General features: G+C 46.0%; 8 protein-coding genes across 8 annotated transcripts, besides 22 other annotated features; all 8 read right to left on the bottom strand.

The window, feature by feature from the left end:
• Nucleotides 1-19,758: part of a sequence feature (sequence corresponds to BAC RPCI93-1H19) that runs on past both edges of the window.
• Nucleotides 252-1,829, bottom strand: Tb927.4.2340 (hypothetical protein, conserved; the record flags this gene model as incomplete). Its single annotated transcript, XM_839291.1, has 1 exon — nt 252-1,829. The coding sequence occupies one exon, from the start codon at nt 1,827-1,829 to the stop codon at nt 252-254; it is 1,578 nt and encodes a 525-aa protein (XP_844384.1).
• Nucleotides 2,299-2,541, bottom strand: Tb927.4.2330 (hypothetical protein, conserved; the record flags this gene model as incomplete). Its single annotated transcript, XM_839290.1, has 1 exon — nt 2,299-2,541. The coding sequence occupies one exon, from the start codon at nt 2,539-2,541 to the stop codon at nt 2,299-2,301; it is 243 nt and encodes an 80-aa protein (XP_844383.1).
• Nucleotides 3,606-4,040, bottom strand: Tb927.4.2320 (hypothetical protein, conserved; the record flags this gene model as incomplete). Its single annotated transcript, XM_839289.1, has 1 exon — nt 3,606-4,040. The coding sequence occupies one exon, from the start codon at nt 4,038-4,040 to the stop codon at nt 3,606-3,608; it is 435 nt and encodes a 144-aa protein (XP_844382.1).
• Nucleotides 4,545-4,574: a sequence feature (AT_rich).
• Nucleotides 5,404-7,644, bottom strand: Tb927.4.2310 (asparaginyl-tRNA synthetase, putative; the record flags this gene model as incomplete). Its single annotated transcript, XM_839288.1, has 1 exon — nt 5,404-7,644. The coding sequence occupies one exon, from the start codon at nt 7,642-7,644 to the stop codon at nt 5,404-5,406; it is 2,241 nt and encodes a 746-aa protein (XP_844381.1).
• Nucleotides 7,704-7,738: a microsatellite.
• On the bottom strand, nt 8,780-10,900 carry Tb927.4.2300 (hypothetical protein, conserved; the record flags this gene model as incomplete). The annotated part of the gene is made up of 1 exon (XM_839287.1): nt 8,780-10,900. The coding sequence occupies one exon, from the start codon at nt 10,898-10,900 to the stop codon at nt 8,780-8,782; it is 2,121 nt and encodes a 706-aa protein (XP_844380.1).
• Nucleotides 10,989-11,024: a microsatellite.
• On the bottom strand, nt 11,701-13,359 carry Tb927.4.2290 (glucose transporter, putative; the record flags this gene model as incomplete). Its single annotated transcript, XM_839286.1, has 1 exon — nt 11,701-13,359. One exon carries the CDS (start codon nt 13,357-13,359, stop codon nt 11,701-11,703), a length of 1,659 nt encoding a protein of 552 aa, XP_844379.1.
• Tb927.4.2280 (hypothetical protein, conserved) lies at nt 14,211-15,359 on the bottom strand (the record flags this gene model as incomplete). The annotated part of the gene is made up of 1 exon (XM_839285.1): nt 14,211-15,359. The coding sequence occupies one exon, from the start codon at nt 15,357-15,359 to the stop codon at nt 14,211-14,213; it is 1,149 nt and encodes a 382-aa protein (XP_844378.1).
• Nucleotides 14,708-14,731: a microsatellite.
• Nucleotides 15,807-16,745, bottom strand: Tb927.4.2270 (hypothetical protein, conserved; the record flags this gene model as incomplete). The annotated part of the gene is made up of 1 exon (XM_839284.1): nt 15,807-16,745. The coding sequence occupies one exon, from the start codon at nt 16,743-16,745 to the stop codon at nt 15,807-15,809; it is 939 nt and encodes a 312-aa protein (XP_844377.1).
• Nucleotides 16,320-16,413: a microsatellite.
• Nucleotides 17,206-17,258: a sequence feature (A-rich).
• Nucleotides 17,290-17,318: a microsatellite.
• Nucleotides 17,452-17,472: a sequence feature (AT_rich).
• Nucleotides 17,550-17,573: a microsatellite.
• Nucleotides 17,620-17,643: a sequence feature (AT_rich).
• Nucleotides 17,746-17,777: a sequence feature (A-rich).
• Nucleotides 17,899-17,919: a sequence feature (AT_rich).
• Nucleotides 18,616-18,641: a microsatellite.
• Nucleotides 18,665-18,726: a microsatellite.
• Nucleotides 18,808-18,828: a sequence feature (AT_rich).
• Nucleotides 18,985-19,006: a microsatellite.
• Nucleotides 19,064-19,087: a microsatellite.
• Nucleotides 19,467-19,506: a sequence feature (AT_rich).
• Nucleotides 19,558-19,587: a sequence feature (AT_rich).
• Nucleotides 19,588-19,620: a microsatellite.
• Nucleotides 19,717-19,741: a sequence feature (AT_rich).

Genomic DNA, 19,758 nt, shown 5'->3' with positions numbered 1-19,758 from the left:
CCTCGGTCCCGTACGCCAGCAACAACATCATGCCGGATGTTGTTTGTGATGAGGAGAGAGAACGATCAACAAGGAAAGAAAAAACGAAGCGTTGAAGCGTACCCACAGGAGCAGCAAAGAAAAATATAAAAGACACCGATGACCAGTGGAAAGGGAAGGTACATCAACACAAAGGCAGACAGACACGAATCCAAATGCAGTGGAAGGCGAAAGGATGAGACAAACAGCTGGGGAAGATTTAAAAAAAACCTCTACAGAAGTCCAACCTCTTGAGAAGCCTCCACCAGGCGTTGCCGCACCATCGTAATCACACGACTATACTGGCTGGTAGGTCCATAACTTAACACACAGTTATCCACCATTTGTTCCAACACATCACGCAATGCCACAAACGCCTCACGGTCTGTTTTGGTGCTGAAGGGTGGCCCGCAAATCCAGCGCTCAATGCTACTGAGTTCAATGTTCGCCAAGTCAAATGCCGGGTACTCAAACCACCCTTTGCTGTCTACAGCGCGTAGATGACCCAAAAGTTTCAGACACTTCTTCTGCGTCTCGCTGTACAACGGCACCCCTCCTTCGCCATCCTTCACTTCTCTAGAAGCGGGAAGTGGGTTTATGTCAAACATTGTTTTCACCTGAAGAACAAAGTCGTTAGCCCTGCAGCGCAGTCCAGTTTTGCTGAGAAACGCACTGTAATGGCGGCGCAAATCTTGCTCAAACTGAGCGTGAAGTGACTTGATAGTTGGAGCGTGCTCAGCAGGTGCGGCATCGTATGCACCGTAGAGAAGCCGCTTGACGTCATACAATGCAGCTAATAGACCCCGCTCCCGATAAACACCGCTGAGGGTTCTTTCAACCAGCTCTCCATAAGTAAGATGCGATCGCGACACATCGGCTGCTTTTGGAGCTGAAGTTAATGTTTTATCGCCGAGCAGGCACATGTAGTCGTTTTTCCTCAGGTCCCGCAGGGCTTTAAAGACAACTGCGGTAGCCGCGTGTGCCACATCGTTATGCTCAAAAAAAGACTCACCACGACCGCTTTCGCCTGCGAGAGGTCGCGAAGAGACACGTGGACGCTTTTGCCCAACGAAATCGTCAGTTTCCTTCCGCAAAATAGTACACGGCCACCTCTCCATGGCGAACACCTGCGGCAACCCTTGAAGCATCTCCTCAGTGTAGGCGACAGGTACTTTCTTCACGTGGGTAAAGTCGAGTATAAGTTCAGTGATAGTTGGCTCCAAAAGGCGCAAGCAGTCATCCACACGGCACTCGGTTCTGCGGCGCGCCAACTCCAAGACTTCTGCGTTTGCCGTTTGGGTTCCTTTTTCATCCCTTGAGTGTTTTACTGCTTCATCATACTCTAATTTCAACGCCCGCACGGTAGTATAAATGTCGGTGATTGAATAATCCGTTGTTGAAGCACATTCTGCGTTATCATTTGTGCTTTTTTTGCTTACTTGTTTCCGGTATAGAAAGAATTGCGACTTATCCATCGCAGCCGTGTGGCAAAGGATCGAGAGGGCGGACTGCAGGTGTGCTAATCGACGTGCCGGATCACTGGCATTATCCATTGAGTCACCACTTTCACCACAACTAGATAACCCGCTGCCGCACTCAATCCGGCGCTGAATTGCGGCCACGACAACAGGGTCAGGTGCGGGAGAGATTTGAGGATTGGAGGTGATGGGGAAATTACTTTGTTGCCTTAACTCCGGTGCACCCGGGGGTTCGGGAACCGAAAAGTGTCTTACCGTGACAGTGTGGGCCTCTTCGGGGAAGATCAAGTCCATTCTGCACCTTTCCTCTGTGGGGTTACATATATGTATCATGTGATGTGATGTGCCAGGCCGAAGTAAATTATCCAAAGGGGAAAGAGAAAAGCAGGGAAAACGTAGTCGTTACAATTATTGCCACCGTGGTGGAACAGCCATGGTGCGGTGTCGGAGTAACCAATTCAAAACACCACGCAACTACGCCTCGCCTCACCTCACCAACAGGCACAACATACAGTGAGGACGGACCCGTTACATTTGTGACGCATAAGTTTGTGACGTGATCCACAACAGGGGGGGGGGAAGAGGAGAAATAAAGCGTGAAACGCCTGAAAGGAAACAAGGACAAAAGACTCTGAGAATACTTCGACTCTCTCTTTCTTTTCCAGCTCCCCTTCCATAATTGTCTCGCATAAAAAGAAAAACGTCATGGTCTCACCTGCTTTTCTCAAAGTGAAGACGTTGGACACCGATTGTGCGGGAGAAATCATTGAGAATTCCGATAATGTTACCACTCACTGGAGCCCTACGGTTTAATTTGACGGCAGTCCTCTCGACGGCACCATTCGCCGGGTTTCTTGGGCTCTGCGCACAGCGGGCAGTAGTACCACTCCTCCATTTTGAGGTATTTTTCCTTGAAGTGCAGCCCGTACACCTTGCGGCGTAGCTGCATCGGGTTCTTCTTGCGCTTCGGCGTACCGCCCTTGTTTCCAAGCATCAACAGCGTTGGTTGTGCAATCATTGGTGTAAAGAATGTCCTCCTAAACATTTGCTAAAACAAACAAAATGTGCGCCCCTTTGCTTCACTTCGCCGTGTTGTGTTTTCCCCCTTCGGGTTTCCTGACTTTTTGGTTTCACAGTTGCTTTCCCTGTAGCGGTGACGAATCACCTAATATGCCCGTCCTGCCAACCACTTGCCCAGGCGGTAGTCCACTGCTCGACAAAAAAATATGTAGAGCCGTGTGCGGGTAGTAGGTTAACGATTACCTACAATGGGGCGTGAACGTCTGTACAAAGTCCACTGAGGGAAGCAAAGAACATAATTTGCACACCCGAAGGTATTAATTAAAAGTGAAAGGGAGGGGAGTTGAAGTAAGTAAATGCAACACACGTCACCATCGAAAGTGGGAACGTCACACCAATGAGCCCCGCTATGTCAAAAGTGACTCGGCCATTGACAGTAATAATAACAGGAATAACGAAAACGAAACACGCACTTTTAAAACAGATTTGCGACAGCTAGAGATGATTTACTGCTAAGTCGATAGGAGCGGCATCGGATATCCCTGATGCCTCCCTACTTCCCACGGCATACATCTTACTTGTCTCACTTTATTGACGGTATGGTTTGAACACCCCTTTCCGCCATTGTTGCTCAAAGGGCCTCCCACCTCTCGTCCTCTTTTTGAATTCTTCCCCTCTTCCCTTTTAACGCATCCGCCATCATTCTCGCCCTTCCCCTGTTCCCATACACAGCAATACAACGTCATGGCGGAAGATGGGCCCCATTACAAAAATAAGACAACAAAACGTTACAATCAGATAGAAGGTAAAGCACAAAACAGTAACCAGGGGGAGAATAAACAAATTTCCTCCTACATGATGTGTCGTCCCTTCCCTCGGGACGGCCGCACAGATAACCAATAAAAGAGAAGCCGTGCGTACGCTACACATCTATCTTACTCGCACTCACTGGTGCTTTTCCTTCACTAGCCACCACAATGCACTTCTCGTCCTTATCCCATTTACACCACACCAAAGAAGGATCCAAAACTGCAACAGTCTCTGTTGCCGCCGACTACACAAACAAATAACGAGAGAACCGACAACATCTTACGCATGTTTCTTCCCTGTTGATGCTCGAATGCTCTCCCCGTTGGGTGTCTTTGCGCTTCGCCTTGCTGTTCCTGCTCCGCGATGATTGAAATGCATAAAACCCACACCTGTGTAAGCAATGCTGTCGTAACGGTCAAAACAGTTTTTGTCGATGAGTCGCGCGGGTTTGAAGGTTGAGCGCTTCACATATCCAATTATCGATACAGCGACACCTACAAGTAACTCTGCGAAGATGTACAATGTTGCGCCACTGCTGCCTGTCACAGCTCCCGTGCGTAAAGACGTCATGGGAAAATAGTCGCCTCTATTGAGGGATTCACCAGTCCCGTGGTGCTGTTCCTGAAGTTGCTCACGAGCACTCAGCGCGAGGTAAATACTGTGCAGTAAAAGCAGTACCCCTAGTGGAAGTATCAATTGGTGAAACACAACCATTAGTAGCGCGTGACGGGGAAGTTACTCGTAAAATAATAGTAGTGATAATAATAAAAAAAATCAGCGGGTGTGGCTGAGACGAAAGTTAGGCCCCCGGAGGGAAAACTGAAGCACGAAGTACTCCTTTGCCCTCAGTTTAATAAAAGGGATACCTGCGTGTATTTTAATCTGGGTGTCGATGAGTCTGCTCGTCTCCTCCTTCTGAATTGTTTCCCGCGATGTGGAAAAAAAATGCTTTGGCTACCTCTAAGTAATTACCTCGCTCACACCTTCTGTATATATATATATATGTACGAGAGTTATGAGCGCCAACCGCGTTATTGATGTCGGCAACAATAAGAAAAAAAGAATAAAAGTAATATTTTCCAAAGAGGCATCAACGTGAATGTGTTTTTCCCCCTTTAATTTGAACGCCAACACCATCTGCAACATCAAAGGTGTAATTCACCTGCCGCTACGATGTTTTAACACGAATTACACCTAAATGTAAATATAAACACCTCCTTTTTTAAAAAAAAAACTTTTATTTTTAAAGTGTTACACTATTAACCCCTCCTCCATTTTATTTAACTAATTACCATTGTTATTTGTTTTGTTTTTTACATTACGTCATGTCACACTTCACCCCCAACCGCCTTTTTCCTCCTTCTTTCCAAAGGTCTTCCGCAATCCTGCGACTGGCTGCACGCTGCCACTTCGTTTTGGCCCCCTCTCCGGTCAGGGAAAGAGATACAAACAGGGAGCAACCAAGCAATAACAAAACAAAACAAAAAGGAAAACAATCACAGGAAATTGGGAATATTCACAACACCGGAGAGCTCAGGTTGGACAAGCCCCCGTCTAATGCTGGAAACAACAGCAAAAAGGTTGGCAAGATCAAAACACACACACACACACACGTACGCTTCGTAACCTTAAAAGGTATTCCCATCATCCTGCTGACACCTTCCTCAAGGGATGCGAGTGGAGCTCAACTGAGATTAAATAGCGAATAAATGATAAGGAGTTCAGTTTCAGCCCCCACTCCGCCCAAATGCAACACGTAAGAAAAAAAAAACTTTCCATAACTCGCCCTCTCGTCACACCACATGCTCTCCCGCCGGGCCAACAGTCCACTACAGAAATCGTTTTGCACGCACTCTCTCCGCTCTATTTTAATGCAGTAACGGATAATTAGCGGATTGTCTTCCCCCGTTTTCCTCTTTTCCCGGATAGTTTTCACTTAGTTTCATTGTTGGATTCCCAATCATCGCAGGTCTACTTCATTTTTAGTATATATATATATATATGCTTTGCCTACGGTTGCCCCCCCCCTTGATTGCTTTACTTCGATTAAATAGTTAATTGACACGCCACATGAACATTAGGGTTGGCATCGACCCATATAACGTGGGAACAAACACGCATCCCTTACGGAGTCAAGATCCAACAGCCACACAAGCAGCCGCTCCAGCCCCAACCCGAAACCACCGTGCGGAGTTGAGCCGTACTTCCGCTGCTCCGTATACCAGTAGTACACCTCGGGGTCGAGACCCTCGCGTTTGTATGCCTCCATTAACTCATCATAATCCCACATACGCATCGAGCCGCCAACCACTTCACCAATGCCGGGCGCCAACACATCCACTGACTCCGTGAGCCGGTTGTCATGATCATCCCGAGCCATGTAAAAGGACTTCATTTCGGCAGGGAAATGCGTCATTAAAACAATCTCGCCAATCATTCCCACCATTGCCCGCTCCGGTTGATCAGTGATGTCCTCACCGAATTTGAATGGCTCATTGGTCTCGGGGTTTAATATGTTGTGCTCGTTGCAGAATTTAATTGCATCAGCATACTTGAGCCGCCTGAAGGGTTTCTTCGGCGCCAGTTTCCAGTTCTTGGGATCGCGTGGGTTGCCGTTCGGATCGACCAATTGCTTGGGATTCATGAAGGCAATGAGGTCACCGACACGTTCAATCACCATGTTGAACACCGACACGATGAGGTCCTCAATATATGTCAACATCTCCTCAAAATTGCACACCGCATACTCCACTTCCAAGTGTGTGTACTCACTTAGATGGCGTTTCGTTTTGGATTTCTCTGCTCTGTAGCTTGAAAGGAGACAGTAAACATCTCCAAGGGAAGCTGTGCAGGCTTCCAGGTATAACTGAGAGGACTGAGTGAGATACGCCTTCTTTCCGTAATACATCACGTCAAAAAGAGTTGACCCACCCTCACACTGAGTACCCACAAGCGTTGGCGGTGTTACTTCGTACATCCCCTTGGACCAGAAGTACTCGCGGAAGGCACGAATAAGTTCATGCCGCACCTTTAGTGTTGTAGATCCATACGTTCCTCTAATGACTAAATGTCTATCATCCAGCAATTTATCAGGGGAGCTTTCAGCTGTAATAACGTTTTCAATGCTTCCGTCTGAGTTGCCAATGATAGCGTACTCCTCCACGTGCAGTTCGTACGGGGGCTGCAACTCGGCTTTGGCCTTTGGTTCGTGTTTCAGTCTTCCACGGATAGCCAACGACGTCTCTCGATGAAACGGTTCCGTTTCGCCTCCAAAAACCACTTGAATGTAGCCCGAACCATCACGTAGTACAACAAAGGAAATGCGTGACTGATGCCGGACACGATGCGCCCACCCAATTACGTGCACAATTTCACCTTCCTTGCACTTGGGTAAATCGCCAATAAGATTGCGTTTCTTCGTATCAACGACGTTCTTCCAGTCATCGTTGCGTGGGCACTGCTGTGCGCCTCCCGCTCCCTTACCGGACGGAGCAGACGGTGCTGCCTGCTTTGGTTTACTGGGTGCTTCCTCAAGTACAACACCTTCAATCATGGGGGGCACCATTTCCTCCACTGCAGACTTTACCACGCTGATGTCGGCCCACTGCAGTCCCTTTGCTCGTTTCACCTTACCAATGAGCATATTGGGATTCTTCACCCACGAAGCCTTGAGCACTTTGGGATCCTCCGCTTCCAGTGCCTCCTTCACAAGCCTGACGGTATCATCACGGGACAATACAACACCGACACCGCACTCTTCCTCAAACTTCGCAACTTCAAACGCGGCGTTCGCCTTGAGGGCATTAACAAACCGCACGGCAGCGTCCACCTTCTGCGTGGAGTCGAGCTTATTATTCTTTACGTAAGTGGCGATGTGGTCACGATGCTCGGAGAGTTTCACCTTTGTCCAAATATTGAACATCATCACCTTTTGCTCCCGAGGCGAGGCGGCCGTAATTCCCTGGACGCCGAAGAACTCGAGAAGGTCCGTCACACGTTCAGGCTTCGTGGACAAATCCTTCGCATTCTTTTCATCCAAGCCAACAACCTCCCGAAGCTTTGTAATTATTTCCTCCGACATCAATTTGCTTCTTTCTGTGGTGTGAATAAAGGCTCGACGGGGGGAGAAGGTTTTTTTTGTGCCGCTTTCGTAGGGATCAGACAGCAGTGGTGAGGATCTTCTAAGGGAGCTCAGTACCGCAGCAGTACGTATCGGTATATTTGTACATAATAAGGGGCAGCGATAAAAGTAAAAGCAGTGGAGGGCACAGTTGCACTGCACCCCGCCATGGCATCGAAACTTACGCATCAACACCATTAGATGTTTTCTGTTAGTGTCGATGTTGATTCCTCCTCCTTTTTTACTCTCCCATATATACACACATACACACACACACGCACACACACACACAGACGTCACCACCACTACTCTTGTGAGTGTCAACAAGGATACAAACACGAACGCAAGTATCGATACACACGGCAACTTCTCTACCCTTTCCCCTAATTTTTGTATTCCCCTCTTTCTAAAAGCTTAATGATTCCTTTTGGTATTGTCTTTGTTTTTTACACCCTTGCTCTCTGATACAGTGCTTGTGATAATAACAATTAAAAGAAAAAAAATGTACAAGTACAGGGAGGGGGTTACGTATCACATACATTTCACATTTCCCCCTCCCCTGGGCATTTTCTTTTTCCTTTTCCCCTCTTGCTCAAAGGGATGCGGATCTGCAACGTAAAGGAAGGGGGGGGGGAGGGGAACATCACAAAACGATTCCAAACAAACAACAGCAAGAGTGAGGGGGGGGGGGAAAAAAGTGTAAAATACATGAGTTGTCCGCGGTAGTACGGCTCCTTCCCTTCCCTCCCATATTTTCCCCACCTCTTCCCCCCACCCCACGCTCCCCGAAGCGGGGGTAGTTGAATAGGGAAGAACCACGCAAACGATAACACACTGCATGATGTAATGCACAACGGGCAAGACAAAAAGACAGGGTCATTTAAAAATTCAGGAAAAAAGAGAGGGAAGCGGAAGAGTTACATAAATGACAACCACAACACGGTGTGATAACGACAATAACAAAAGGTTACCCTACATGGAAGGGCCATTCACGCCATACGAAGGGCAGCTCACTGCTGGGTTTCCCCCTTACGCTGCTCATGAGAGGTGAAATAAAATTAAACCCCCTAAAAGGAAAACATAAAAAAAACATAAACGAAGGAAGGAAGGGCAACGCACAAACAGTTAAGTAAGTTGTTAACATGAGCACAAGCTCACTCGGACATGGGGAACGAGTTATAAATTACTCATTCGCATCCACCCCTATGCAGTCCCACAGATGCGTTTTCAGCCCCCATCCATAACAGATAAATCTGAAACCCTCTCTCTTCTTCTTCCCTGTCTGTAACACCAACAACAAAAAAAGAAAAGAAAAGAGAAGCATGTAAGCTGTTTATACATCATCGTCCCATCCCCAACGCTGAGGCCTAAAAGTCTTCAGCAGCACTACACCACGGAGACACAAGGAAAGAAGAAGCGATCGCCAACGCTCCTCTTCCTCGTAAATAGCCATACGGTCCTCTTCCTCTCCCTCGACGATAGGTTCAAAGGCTCTGACGAGCGCAAGGCGTTTCTTCTCTTTCATGTGTTCCACATCCTGCCTCTGACAAATGCATATATCACATCTCCTAGCAACCTCGTCCGCATACAACTTACGTCGTACATCAGCTTCACAATGCTCCACACGACGTTTCCCCACCTTCAACCACATGGGTTCAGACCACTGGGAATCAATACGTTCAATGGTATCGAGTGCAGCCCGAACGCGTGCCTCTTTATCGGTCAGAATCTTGCGGTAAGGAATCCCATCCTCGAAGTCCGGACACGTGACAGCCTTAACGCCTATGTCGCACTCCCTCTTTTCATAAGATGGAAACTTGGGCGAATCTCCAACTAGCTCGACCTCCTTTACCACTTTAGCAGGTGATGCGCATGTGGACGGTGGCGCCGGCGACGACGCAGCGCACCCATTTGGCAGATTTGCACTATAATCTTGTGGAGATGCGCTCATTCTTGCGACACAAGTCCATGCGCCATTGACATTCTGCGAATCATAAGGCGCCTCATAGCTTTCAGCATCTAACACATCCGTACCGCGTAGCTCATCAGCCATTATTTCCTTCATGTACTCCTCTTCAAACTCTCTCTGCCGCTCCAGAATGAGCCGAAATCCTGCTGTAAGACTACGGAACTCTTTGCGCTCCAACATTAGCAAGTCGCGACGGAAATCTGCGAACTGATCAATGAGCTCGTCCATCTCATCGGACTCATCGCCCTTATCAACACTATTGTCTATGTTCTCACCTAGTTGTGCGCTTGATGCAACGGCATTCCCATTGCATTCACGAAGCTTTGAGGGCAGCGGCTGCGGTTGGGTGTCGTTGGTGTCGCAAGATTGACGTTTCTCATACCTGGCAAATGCGCGGGATAGCCAAACAGTGTCTATCGAGTACTCCTTCACCTTTTCAAGCTTTACCATCTTTTCGGGGGATATTAGTGGAACCGTATCCACAGGGTACGTGCGGGGAAACTCGGGTACATTAAACTCTTCAAGACCACATAATGGTACTTTAGATGCATCTCTACTCTTCAGACGCAACAGAACCACTGTACGTCGCCTAGCGTCTAATTCCCATTCCCGAAAGCTTCTCCAAGACACTCCTTCATCTTCCAAAATACTACTGCGAGCGTGACGTTCCTCCGACTCAAAACCAACGAGTTGGTCCAGCAGCTTCCTCTGCTCCGGGTTTAATCGCGAATGAACCGCAGGTAAGCCATCGCATAAACCACCTTCCTCTCCTGAGCTGAAGAGTGGAGGCAACTTCGTGAGGGGACATCTGTGCTTGAGCGGGTAGGGGATTTCACTGAGAGACACGTTGGGCCACGTGTAAATCATTGCGTTTTCCTGCTGCCTTCCACCATTTTTCATGTCAGCATTATGGCATATGGGAGCCAGCACCGGCATTTGTGCTGATCCACAACGCGTTTTTGTCCCCCTCCATAGCGTGAAAAGGTCATACACCGCCGTTTTGCCCGGTGTGGTGGGAGCGAGGAAGCTCAACAGCGGGGACGCTGCATGCTCCTTGACAACAATACGGTCCGACAAATGACCAATGAATACATTATCACCACTAGTTGTCGTCCCTTGAAAGCACGGATACAAGGCCTCAACCACAAAATCAGATAGCTCAGGGTAACACTTGAACGCCCGTGCGGTGAAGCGGGACACCAACTCACCAACAGTGGCGGAGGACAGCGGTTTTATGAACGGCAAAACAATCTGGGAATGCAATCGATACGTACTTGGCCCACGGAAGACATTTGTTCGTGGATATGGAAGTGCATCATAATGCATGCGAAAACAGACAGGTAAGTGGAATTCTTCTTCTACTTCCTCTCTCTCCACTTGCGCCTCCTCTTTTACCTCATCCATCGCTTCATCCATCCGTGGCACAATCTCAGGAAATTTCACATCGGAATGCTGAGACTGCTTAGGAGAAGAAACCGCAGACATTTTCCCTTCTGGGGCGCCAATTAGTTACTTTTACTCTTGCTTTCCCTCTTCCTCGTGATGCTTTACCTAACAGGAGAGAGTGAAACAAATATATATATAAATATATATATATATGTATGTATATCAAGGATGATCCACCTCGCTGCACACCAACCAACGAACCAAAACACAGATATGCGCGTACAGATGGAATGATAAACACGCAGAGCCTGAGGCATGGATGAATAAAAGAAAAATCGAAACAACAAGGAAATAAAATAACTATCCAAATTCTCGACAGTAATACTGTGTTTGTGTGGAACGGCCTCAGAAATGTATCTAGAAGAAAATGCAATCTTCAGTACAGTAAAAAATCGTAAGCTCCTCTCCTCCCTCCCCGGCAGGGTAAACATTTTTGGTGAAGCGAAAAAGCAAAAGATAAAGAAGTAAAACCACCGCACAACAAGCAGCTACACTTCCTCTCCATAGCACACGTAAATGAAATACATAATGCACAACGGTTCATCACAACACGATGGAAGAGGTAGAGTGGAAAAAAAAAAGAGGTGGATTTGAGGTGTGGGGAGGTGCTCAACTGTTGAGACCGCGAACACCATTCCATCATTGGCTAAACTTACGCAGGCGGGTGCCACCTCGTGAATACAAATACAAAGCGCGGAGAGACACGCAACATATCACAGCACAAGAAGGGATAACAGTCCATCAAGAAAAAAAAACTCAGATAGGATAGGGATGAAAAAGGAACGAGCCAGCTGCATTACTCTGAAAAGAGAAAGCAGCCTGTACACACCACTCGGTGTCTAAGATGATTGCCATAAGCGTAAATGCCTGTGCAGGTAGGCAGTTGACAGGAGACCCACAATACCAAAAAAGAGGAAAGCAATGCCCATTCCAACATCTTGGTTTCCTGAGGGACCACCCGAGAGCCACTCCACCGCAAGGGGAAACCCTACGTTAATAACGATGTTAATTAAAAAATGAACAAGCACCGTAAAACTTGATCCTCGGTGACGGAAGTTTGGGGGGAAGATGCCCTGCGAGAGAGTCCAAAAGAAACTTCCCATTCCCAACTCAAAGAAGGTGATAAAAAGCAGTATTCCGGTAGCCGACAGTTTTACTTTTAGATTGCTACTAAAGCCAAAAAATGGTAGCACCGCCACGGCCACCAGCAAGCACGATAAGGAGGCCAAAAGCAGAGCCACAACGTAAGCGCGGTCCGCATGCGCCCTGGAGGATATTGGAATCGAAGTAAGTACCGTAATGAAGTTCCATGCCATAACAACGAAGTTTCCAAAAAGTGGCTCCAGGCCCATTCTGTCCGTGATAATGGGGGCGTAGTTCATAATGGCATTCATGCCAGTAAGTTGCTGTGCAATGCACAGAACTAAAGCGGTGAGCAGCTGTCCCTTAACACCTCCCCATCCAGGCTTCGGATCACTTGATATCACTGTTCCGTACGAAACGCGGCCCTCAGCAAAGGTGACCAAATCGTCCTGCTCCCCTGGCCTGGAAAGGTGGCGCTGTTCCATCCACACAACGCTCTCCCTCATGGGTCCACTAATAAACATCATGAGCAGCGCGATGATTGTTCCTGGCAAACAAAACATCTGTTGTCGTTGTTGCATGTCGTGTTGTGTGGAGAAGCTTCGCTGTGCAAGACCTAAGCCCATGGCCGAAGCACTGAGAATACCGAACGTACATGCAATCTGGAAGAAAACTCCAACGAGCTGCCGATGTTGTATTGGTGCCGTTTCCTCCACATACGCGGGAGAACTCACACAAAGTACACCGGCCGAAACTCCAGTAAGAAAGCGCCCCGCCACCAAGAGCATGTATGAATCCGTATAAGTTGCAAAGTGTGTCAGCGCACCCCCTACCGTACCAACGAATCCACACAAAAGAAAGGTTATTCGATGTCCCGACACTGAGAGAAGAGGAGCGGATATGAGAGACCCGATGCAGCCTCCAAAAATAAACGCGCCAGCAAAGATACCGTTTTGTAATGCTGTAAAACCAGCCATCGGCTGGCACACGTTCGTTTTGTGGTTCCAGTAGCACGTTTGAGAAACACTTGAGGAACTGCTGGCGCCACAAGCCTCCTTTAACTGTCCGCTACAGTTGTCAACGACAAACTTACATGCATTGTCCTTCCAGGTACACTTTTCTGGGATAAACATCGGGCAGGTGGATTGAGTCGTCACTGTCATACAATCGCTTCCCATTTTGTAAAGTGTGTAGTACGGCCCTACAAAACCTATACCATAACCGAAGAGCGCACCTGCGAAGCAGTGCACGATGACGGTCTGAAGAATTCCCCATGTAAAGAATGACACTGAAGAAGTGTGAAGAGCTCCCATCACATCTTCCGCACCCAACAAGTTAAGCGGCGCACACTCCTCCAACGGTTTGGCGACCAGCCGCTTCTTTACGGCGCTTGAGTTTCTGCTTCCCTCAATCATAATGGGTAAGCAAAGATACTAGAGGTACCCCGCTGGTCATTAGGAAGTAGGAGGTGGAAAGGAAAAAAACAAACGGAAATAGCAAGGTGAGAAAAATGATATAAAACAAAACTGAACCGATTTTTGCAAAACGAGCTCAACGCACGGAGCGCAAACATGTGGAGGAAAAGGATTTACAAGGGTGATCGCATCATTTTGTAAAGAAAGGGGACTGGCTCCACCACATAAGCACTCGTCGCCCTCAAGGAACAACTATTTTTCTTTTGTACCTGCGTTTCCATGAAGAAAATAATTGGTAGTTTCAAATATAAGGGAAACATAAGGGGAAACGCGGAAAAAAAAAACCAAAAACAACAAAGAGGGAATAAGAAAATAGGGGAAGTGCACCGTCACAGCCGGAGGAGTAATGGGGACGGGAGGAAATAGGACAGGTTGAAAAGTGCCTTTTTTCTGCATCGCTGTGGTAAAAAACAAAATAGAGAGAATAAAGTAAAAGAACGATCGAAAGAAATGAGGTGAGAGTTAAGTCGAAGGACTTCAGCGCAGTAAGGTAGAATCGACTGAAAACTCAACGGCCAAAAAAAAAAAAGTGCAGTAACCACCCGTGCCCACAGACGAGCGCCCGCCGATATCACTCCGGTTACTTTCTTCTTGCCGGACCAACCACAGAATTTACACACACACAACTCTGTCTCCCTGATCCCCAAATTCCTTCTAAGATGTTTCCCCCCCCCCAAAAAAAAAACTCAAAAACCGAATATACCCATTCCCACTACTTTGTAACATCACGTGACTAATTCTCCACTTCCCTAGACGCCGAGTTGTTCCCATGCATTGGTATTGTCAGCTGCTTAGACGGATCGTGTATCTTCACCGGCTTCAGAAGCGGAGCATGATGGTGGTACACAACTGCTTGGGTACCGCTGGTGGCAATTGAGGAGCGATTCCCGTCTCTTGTCATCGTACAAGGAGGAGACCGATGGCGTAGGCAAATCAGAACTATCATCGGATGCGGCATACGCCGTGCCAACGGCAGCGCGCTGCTCCAGTACGGCCACTCTTCGCTTGGTTTCCTGCAGCTCTTCCTTTAACTTCAGCGTACGAGCTCTATCAACCGAAGCTGCTTGCTGAATAGTTTCTAGGTTCCTACCCAACTCTGTGCACAGACTCTCGTTGGTTGCACTTGCCTGTGTTGCGGCGGCATGTTGTTCTAAGAGTCGGTTCAACTGCTCCTCTAACCTAATGATGGTGCCATGCGTGTCATCGCCCGCAACGTCGGAAGCAGGCAAGTCTACCGATGACGGTACCGTCTCTGTTTTCACGGGTGGAGGCTGAGAGGATGCTGCGACAGCAGCAGCAGCAGCAGCAGCAGGCGATTCATGCGTCATATTTGCTGTTCCCGACTGACACTGCTGTGAAGATGCGCTTGGCCCCTGAGTTCCTCGAGAACCAACAGCCCCGTCGACCTTCGACTTTGCCGCCAATGATCCTTCCTTTATGGAAGCTAGTTTTGTCGTTAGTGCCTCAAGTTGGACACGACGTTCTTCCAGCAGCTGTCGCTCCACCTCAATCTTTTTATTCACCACATCGATCAGCTTTCGCTGAAGTTCCATCCGCTGCACTTCCTGTTCTTGTTCAAGCTGTTTCTCTAGCTCCATCTGCTGCCGGACCTGTGTGATTTGATCCATGATCTTTCGTCGCGCCTTTTCCTCACAGAGGATCTGGTGGTGGAAGCGGTGTTTCTGCACCTCCTCGCTCTGAAGGCGCCGCAACAACTGATTTGTCACCTTGTCTTCTTCAATTTCTGTACTCTGTTGAAACCTCACAGACTCCTCACAGAGGGCACTAATATCTGCTTGGAGGCCTGCAGACTCTTCAGCGAGAATGGCATTCGTACGAATGAGCATCACCAACTCACGTCGTAACTCCTCATCCGTCATCTGCTCTAAGGGCCGGTCACGTTCCTGATGAGGCGACGTGGGCACCGAATGAGGCAACATATCTTCGGCCAGTTTCTTACCTGTAGTTTTACCTTCCCTTGCAGCAGTAAATATAGCCAACAAACTACCACACTAGAGTCGTTGTAGTGCAAACAAGTACAAGAGAATGAAACAAGTAACACAGAAGCATACTTGTTAGGAAGCGAAGGCAGTACAACAACAAAGACACAGCGAAAACAAGGGAAGGGAAAAGCAGTTTAGTGTCTCTCTTCCCACAACACAATGCCATAGGTATAAGTCAACTACAAGGCATTTAACGATACTCACACGGTGGAGAGAGAGAGAGAAGGGGGGGGGTAATAGCTTGTGTAGACGTAAGGAGACCAAACAAAAAGTACACCTCCTCATTAGCATGTACACGAACCTAAATGTCAAAAAACTGGCATCGTGTCGCTCACGCCACATTCAACGGTGCCGCTGCACAGTAGTGAGCGGTACCACGTGGACTTATATGCAGTCGGCCGCATTGCCGAAACTAAGTTTGGCCTGTCGCATGTGGCTGCCCCGCTGGGTGCCCGTCTGCTGCAGCTGCTGTTGCTTCTGAGAACTCCGCGGTGTTTGGCCAACCTTTGAACCTGTCGGTACGATAGCAGTTTGCCTCTGCACTGGCTTAGATGAGTGCTTCTTAACCTCAGGTACTGGTGGTAGGATATCTAAAAGGAAGGAAAACCGGTCATAGTGCTGCACCACAGTCGCCACGTCGGAATATCTCACAGTTTTGCGGTTGTTCCGCTCCGCCTGTGCCGCAGCCATTCGTGTCAAATCCTGTAAAATGAGTACCACAGCCTCCGATGCCGTAGTAACCGCATCCTTGGAAACAATAGTCGAATTGCTATGAAATTTTAGTAGCTCCCTCACACGGGAAAGGGCGAACGGCGTACGGTCGCCCCCTCCCTCACAACCGGAACCGCCACTCGCCATATCCGTGTGCTCCGGGGGTTCGTAGTTATCAATTAGAAAATTATTATTATTATTATCATCATCATCATCATCACCTTCGTCGTCGTCATCAACGTCATTATTGTCGATGTCATCATTTTCTTCATGCTCGTCAATGTGCAGCGCATCCCCCTCACTGGCATCTATGTTTTGAGTCGTGACGTTTCCAGCCACATTTCGCTCTTGTGACTGTATCAACGAGTCAAGTTCCTCCCCGTAAAATAATGGCGTGTCATTCGTTGGACCTCCCAACACATTTGGTGTAAAATTGGCCTCCTCGTCCTCTTCTGCGTCTAAAGTGCTGCCATTGCGAGGTGAGTTAAGAAACTGCGAGCCGCTCACATTCGCTTCCACTTCCTCAGCACGCATTGCAAGGCGGGACGTGAGGAAGGCCGCCTCATCCGTATCATATGTGTCTCTATTGTCAAAATCACCGTATTCGTCCATGTCGCACACTTTTGATTTCTGTAAGCAGTAGGAAGAAGAGTGGGACGATAGTTTCTATGAAGAAGATCTATACCGTATTTTTTATTTTTTATTCTCCCTTTATTTAATCCTTGTGTTTTGTTTGGTTGGTTCTTGCCACACCTTTCGTTCTCCTTAAATATGAATGTGAGTTTGTCTATTCACGTGTCGGGCCCAAAAGAGGAGGGGGAGACCGCCCTTCACTTCGGAAACTGATCGGCGGTGGTTGTTTCGATCAACGACCTACAGATATAAAAAAACCACGGACCGGTTTACTTATTTTTGACAAAAAAAAACAAAAAGAAAAAGAAGAAAGTAAAACATCAATTACCTTGAATGAGTAGTGGAAGGTAAGAAAGAAACGCGGGAGTCAAAAAAAAAAAAAGAGAAGTACGAATGAAATGAAAAGGTAATGAACGAATTCCCATTCCAGTGAAGTCAATTTTGTTGTTTTTTTTTTTCTGCTCTCCTATTTTTCTTTTTTTTTTTTGTTTTCAATTTCTCTTTGCAACGAGACGAGCAAGAGGAAAAGGAAAAAAAGAAAAGAAAAGAAAACTGCTGCGTTACACAGGCCGGTTACATGGACAAGCACTCCCGCTGCTTATAACTTGCCTCCTACATTTTGTACTGAGTCACACATGTATATTTATATTTACGCCCACAGAACCACGTATGTAAAGGCAGATACTAAAATAATAATATTAATAATGTGCACCTCCACTCCAAGTTGAGTGGTAACTCCGCTCACAACATAATCCTCCCAAACGCGTCCTCAAGAAGGTAAGCACACAACACAACACAACACAACACTAAAACAAAACTCACTCATTTCACTCAATGATTCATCACTTCCATGATAAAAATATATTTATTTATTTATGCTCATATATTTCTTGTTCTCTTCACTGCTCCAGCGAAACCACAATTTAAGCACTCAAACAACTAAACAATTCAACACGACATGTGTTGTTTTGTGTTGCCGTTTTTTTCTCCTTTTCTTCTTTTTTTTTTTTTAAAGGAGTGGAGTTCCCCTTCACCATTCTCTGATGACACCCACATTATTCTCCGCTCCCCTTCGAAGGAATTATTTAGAAGAACGAAAAAATAATAACAATAAAATAGCACAGCAGAAAAGTAAATAAATAAATAAATAATTGACGAGCCTCCAAAACCAATGGTGATAAGTAATAGCGAAAATAGAAGAAAAAAAAAACATACTAAACAACAATAATTTAAACAAATGCTGGAAGGAAAAAATAAGAGGAAAGACGAGTAGATGAACAGGAAAAAAAAACTAAACTAAACTAAGATAATCAGAAAACAGACAAGACATAGATGAAGACATACAACAAAACAGATAACGCCATCCGGGTCGCTTGACGAGGCAATAATAATGTAAAATAACGGAAAGCAAAAAAAAAAAAAGAAGCACGTGTCGAAACACTAATTATATTATTAATACACAAATAAATGGAAATAATAATCGCAAAAGGGAAGCGGAGGTATGTACAACATGCGGGAACAAAAAACAAAGCGCACACATATAAATATGCGTAAATACGTTTGTGTAATTTTAAATTTATTTGAGAGGTGAAACACTCGGCAAACACAACAATAACAACAACAAAAAAAAAAAAAAAGAGCGACACCGCGTGACTCTGCGGTTTAATGCATCAAAAGCGCCTTAATTATTATGGTGATTGTTCCTTAAAATATCTACATTGAAAACTGCACACAGACGCATCTGACTGTGATGAAATGTTGAAACAGTGACGATAGAACTGACACCGCTAATTCTTTCCTTATTTCCATTGCGCCACTGCGAAATTGGTAGTGTGAAATATATTCCAAGATAAATATATATATATATATATATATGTGTGTGTGTGTGGAGACGGCCTAGTACAGTACAGTACAGTACAGTACAGTACAGTACAGTACAGTACAGTACGGGACGGCACAGGAAAGCGGTGACAATAACTTACGTTACCACCACTACAAACATAAAATAGATAAAAACGAAAGAAAGCGCTACGGGATAAACAAAATAAATAAATAAATATATGTGCCGCTTCATGTGGGTGTGGGGGCTCAATACTACCGTAATTACTATTATTACACAAGGGCGCGTAAATGTACAAACACATATGGATAATACAAATATCCAAATTGCACAATCACAGGAAAGGAGGAAACTGAATTACAAAATCCACAAATAAACATATATATATATATATATATATTACCGATCCGCAAAATAGGCGCGCAACCGTGTTACCTTCCAGTTGGACTCTTTTGTAATATATATATATATATATATGTATTCGTTTCCGTTGATATATTTATTTATTCACTCTATCGTGTTCTCCTATTCCCTCTTTTTCCTGTAAATTTAAGATTTACTTGACTTTTCTTCTCTTTCCTTCATTTTCCTTCCTCTTCTCCTTTACTACTTAAGAGAATGCAGCACATAAAATATATTAAGAACTAAAGAGACACAAACGCGGGCGCGGCAACGTATAAGCAAGCATGAGAGCATTTATTTTTTTTTCATTCGTCCAAACCTCCTCCCCACTCTAAATAACAAAACAAAAAACAAAAAAAACGAAAACAGACAAATACGCATACAAACTGGGAAGCTTATCGACTTTCCTCTTCATTTTGTCTCCATCCGTGAATTCATCTTAATACAATACCAATACCAATAATAACAATAATATTATTATTATTTTACTTAAATAATCAGTTGTTTGCTTCAGATGGGCAAAGCACAGGATGGGGAAATGGAATGAAGTAATAAATAAAATAATAATAATAATAATATAAAAAAACAAAGAAGAAAGAAAGAAAGAAAGAAGAAGATTTGCACCCAACCAAACACTTCCTCCTTTCCTTTCTATTTTCTCCAATCATGAATACACACATGTGCGTACTCGTATATTTTAATGTTGAGATAAATAAATATAAATTATTTAATTCATACATACATAAGTTC

Source organism: Trypanosoma brucei, chromosome 4 (genome assembly GCF_000002445.2).
Source record: "Trypanosoma brucei brucei TREU927 chromosome 4, complete sequence".
Classification (NCBI taxonomy): Eukaryota; Euglenozoa; class Kinetoplastea; order Trypanosomatida; family Trypanosomatidae; genus Trypanosoma; species Trypanosoma brucei.
The sequence above is the reverse complement of the archived record's forward strand: the minus strand, read 5'-3'. Positions and strand labels throughout refer to the sequence as shown.